Source organism: Aedes albopictus, chromosome 2 (assembly GCF_035046485.1).
Source record: "Aedes albopictus strain Foshan chromosome 2, AalbF5, whole genome shotgun sequence".
Taxonomy (NCBI): Eukaryota; Metazoa; Arthropoda; class Insecta; order Diptera; family Culicidae; genus Aedes; species Aedes albopictus.
This window is the reverse complement of record NC_085137.1, coordinates 358266930-358270556: the sequence shown is the minus strand read 5'-3', so window position 1 is coordinate 358270556 and position 3627 is coordinate 358266930. Positions and strand designations below refer to the sequence as shown.

Sequence of the window (3627 nt, the reverse complement as noted above, 5' to 3'; positions counted from 1 at the left end):
TGAATGAACCACGAGCTGCATCAGCTGCTAAGAGAACCAACCATCGTACACGCCGCGAAAATCGGGAGGCTATGGTAGACAGGCCACGTCATCAGGATGCCGGATAGCAACCCGACTGAAATGGTTCTCGAGAGTCATCCGACCGGTACAAGAAGACGTGGATCGCAGCGAGCTAGGTGGGTCGACCAAGTGGAGGACGATCTGCGGACCCTACGCAGAGTGCGGAACTGGAGACAAATAGCCATGGACCGAGTGGAATGGAGACGGCTGCTATGTACAGCAGAGGCCAACCCGGCCTTAGCCTGATCGGTAAGGTAAGTATGGTAGGTGCGATTGACCGTGGGTTGCTGTGGCAGCCCATTACCATGGAGCACCAAAATGACTTCAAACTGGCTGATGACGTTGCTCTCTTAGCTCAACGGTGATCTTGATCGCTCCTCGACGGCAGGCTTCACCATCAACGTCAACAAGACCAAATCGTTGGATGTAAATACTGGCAATACTTCCAGCTTCACTTTAGCAGGGCAAGCAGTAGAGAATGTTGAAAGCTTCCAATATCTTGGTAGCCAAATGGCGGTCGATGGCGGCACCAAGATCGACATGGGTGCACGGATAGAGAAGGCGTTGGCTGCCTTTGCGAGTTAAAGAAACGTATGAAAAAACAATGAGATTAGTCGACACACCGAAATCCGAATCAGTGGAGATCACTCAACGGCTGTAAGTCTTCATCAATAGATGCCTGCCGTATATAATTCGTGCATGATGGCCTTACAATTGAATTTCCAACGTAGAGATCTATCGTCGATCTCATGAAAAGTCGATAGCGGCAGAATTTCGGGAGTGGAAGTGTAGGTGGATCGGCCTCACTCTACGCAGGGGTGTAAGCGAAATTTGCAAACAAGCGCTAGTTTGGAATCCATCAGGACATCGCAGTAGAGGTAGGCTCAGAAGCTCTTGATGGCGCAGCATCAACAAGGAAATAAAGGAAGTCGACAGAAATTTGATCTGCCTGGTAATCGTCCAGGATGGAGATCTTTCAATTCGGCCCTCTGCACCACCGTGGGAGCTCAGGACTGAAAGTAAGTAAGGGGCTGTCCATTAATTACATAAGGGAATTTTTACGATTTTCGGACACCCCCTCCCCCCCTTGTAAGATTTTTTGTATGAAAACCCAAATATTTTTGTATGGCGCGTAAGATTTCTCGAACCCCCCTCCCCCCATAAACCCTTACGTAATTAATGGACAGCCCCTAAGTATAATTCATTCAAGCCTTACTTTTATAATTGAGTCACCCTATTGCTATTCGGCAATCATTGTATTTATAGTTGACCTAGAATCTGTATATGAATACCAGATTCCCGCAAAGAAATGCTAGCGCTGACGTGCTCAGTATGTAGGCGATTTTACAGTTTGATTGGTAGATTTCGCTTCACTCTTTGCGGAACTCTATTATAAACAGACTCTTAGTTGACCATTAATGCGGATGTAGTGTGTCGGAATTCAACGCGTCAAGAGTCGCAGTATCAGTCCAGACGTCCAACATATTACTGGTTCAATAAAGTAGTCCAAATGAACAAAGTCGTGATAATGTAAGTAAAAGTTTGATTCATTTGTTGTGTTGTGCTGTGCATAATGAGTTGATCAATATTACAGGCTGTTTTTCACCAATGCACTTTGCTGCATAAAATCTTTAGTTGTACAACCAGATCCGCAGTCAAATTATTTCAACATTATCAATTTTCATTGGCCACAGGATGCTGCAGCGATAGGGAATTTTTCTAATTATGAACAAATCCATTTTATAAACATCAGTGCAGATATTGTTTCTCGTAGTATCACGAACAAATTGGAAAACTGTGCTTGGCTGAAGTTATCCAATGGGGTAGTTGGAACTTTTTACATAAATACATTAATTTCCATGATTTTCATTAGTAATACAAATACCGAGCACGTGATGATTGAGACTGAACAGGATTATAAACTAGAATCGTTGATTATCAGAAGAACCAAACTGACACGAGTGCCGAAGAGAATTAACCTGCTGATACACATAGAATACTTAGAAATTACAGGCAACTCGATAGAATTTGTTTCACTAGATGATTTCAATGGATTGAACAATTTATACACACTGGATTTGTCAAACAATAATATCAAGTACATACACAGTACGGCGGTTAGTTTACCAAAGCTCTCTCTTTTCAAAATGATTAAAAATAAGTTGTACCAACTTGACGTATGTAGCTGGAGCATGCCATCGATCAATATGCTCGCGCTTCGTTTCAACGACCTGAAGCACTTTGCCATCGGTCACTTCCCCACCCTAGAGTATGCTACCTTGCAAGGCAATCCGCTAAACTGTGCATGGAGGGATAGTTTTCTTAAGCTCAATTTGAATAAACAGTGGCCAGCAATGAATAGACTTTCGTGTGATAAAAATAGTCAAGGGAACATTACACTGCACTGCCCTTCGACCCTAGATGAACTGCGGCAGCAGAATTCCGGATTACAGCTCGAGCTGAACAAATTAAGAGAGCACATTTCCAGCAGTCAAAGATTAGCTGGTTTAACTAAGTACCGGCAGAAACTTTAATGCAGATTTCGGAGATAGATATTGAAGCTGCATTACAGAAAGTGGAATCCAGAACCATTGAGCAGTACAAAGAAGAAAACATTATTACAGAAACATTGCACTGGATTAGAGTCGAAAGGGTTTTCAAAGCAAGAGAGGACAACTAATCATCATTATGTATAAGGGGAAAAGTATAGAACAACGTTACGCTCTATCTTGTTCTATTCTCAATCATGGACCCTTAAAATGTTTACATCAGTGCTCAAGTGATTGCGCAAAGGACCGGCACTATTGCTGGCGTAGATTTTATTGAATTGCCAAGTTGAAAAGTTAACGGTGGTGGTGTATTGTCGTAAAAAAGCTGTAGGTATAAAAAGGATTTCGTAACAAAATATATATACATTCAAGTAAAAACTATCTTTTTTTGCGATGTCAGCTAGAATAAGTAACGTCCTTGTTTCTTATTGTAATGGAATACCTGGCTCTTTTTTGCATCGTAATTTGAAGAGACCACAGCCAGAATCCAGGAATAACAGAAGAATGGGGCACGTTCGGTGTAGTACTAGATTTGTAGTAATGAGCTGAATGTTAGTATGGTGAGAAGGTCAATTCTCCGTTTCGGCAATGAAATGGTGCAAAAAGCGTGGGTATTATGATTCCTTGCCTAATTTGATGCTGTTTGAGCAAAACTTTGGATAACTATGTTGTTTATGTTGCAAGAAATGGAGAAAACAACAACACTGTTGCCCCAAGTTTTGCTCAACCAGCATCAAGTTAGGCAAGGAATCATAATACCCACGCTTTTTGCACCATTTCATTGCAGAAACGGAGAATTGACCTTCTCACCATACTAAAATTCAGCTCATTACTACAAATCTAGTGCTTCACCGATTTGTCCTATTCCCTGAAGCAATCGTAGCAGGAACCCCTAAAGGAATCCTTTACAAAATCTCGGAAGGGATCTTTGAAGGAATTTCAGCAGTAATCCCAGAATGAATGTCGACTAGAACATTTGTTAGTTCAAGATTTCCTAAAGCAATCCCGGCAGAAATCC

The 3627-nt window shown here is 42.0% G+C and overlaps 1 protein-coding gene across 1 annotated transcript; it reads left to right on the top strand.

Annotated features, from left to right (window-relative positions):
- The first annotated feature begins 1278 nt into the window (after window positions 1–1278).
- LOC134287239 (biglycan-like) lies at window positions 1279–2866 on the top strand. Its single transcript, XM_062848911.1, has 2 exons — window positions 1279–1590; window positions 1655–2866. Exons 1-2 carry the CDS (start codon window positions 1571–1573, stop codon window positions 2592–2594), a joined length of 960 nt encoding a protein of 319 aa, XP_062704895.1. The 5' UTR covers window positions 1279–1570; the 3' UTR covers window positions 2595–2866.
- The last annotated feature ends 761 nt before the right edge of the window (window positions 2867–3627 follow it).

Bases quoted from the DNA above. Each gene is read 5' to 3' on its own strand.
- LOC134287239 (XM_062848911.1), top strand. From the start codon at position 1,571: ATGAACAAAGTCGTGATAAT. The intron at 1,591-1,654 runs GTAAGTAAAAGT...TCAATATTACAG, and splicing joins ATGAACAAAGTCGTGATAAT to GCTGTTTTTCACCAATGCAC.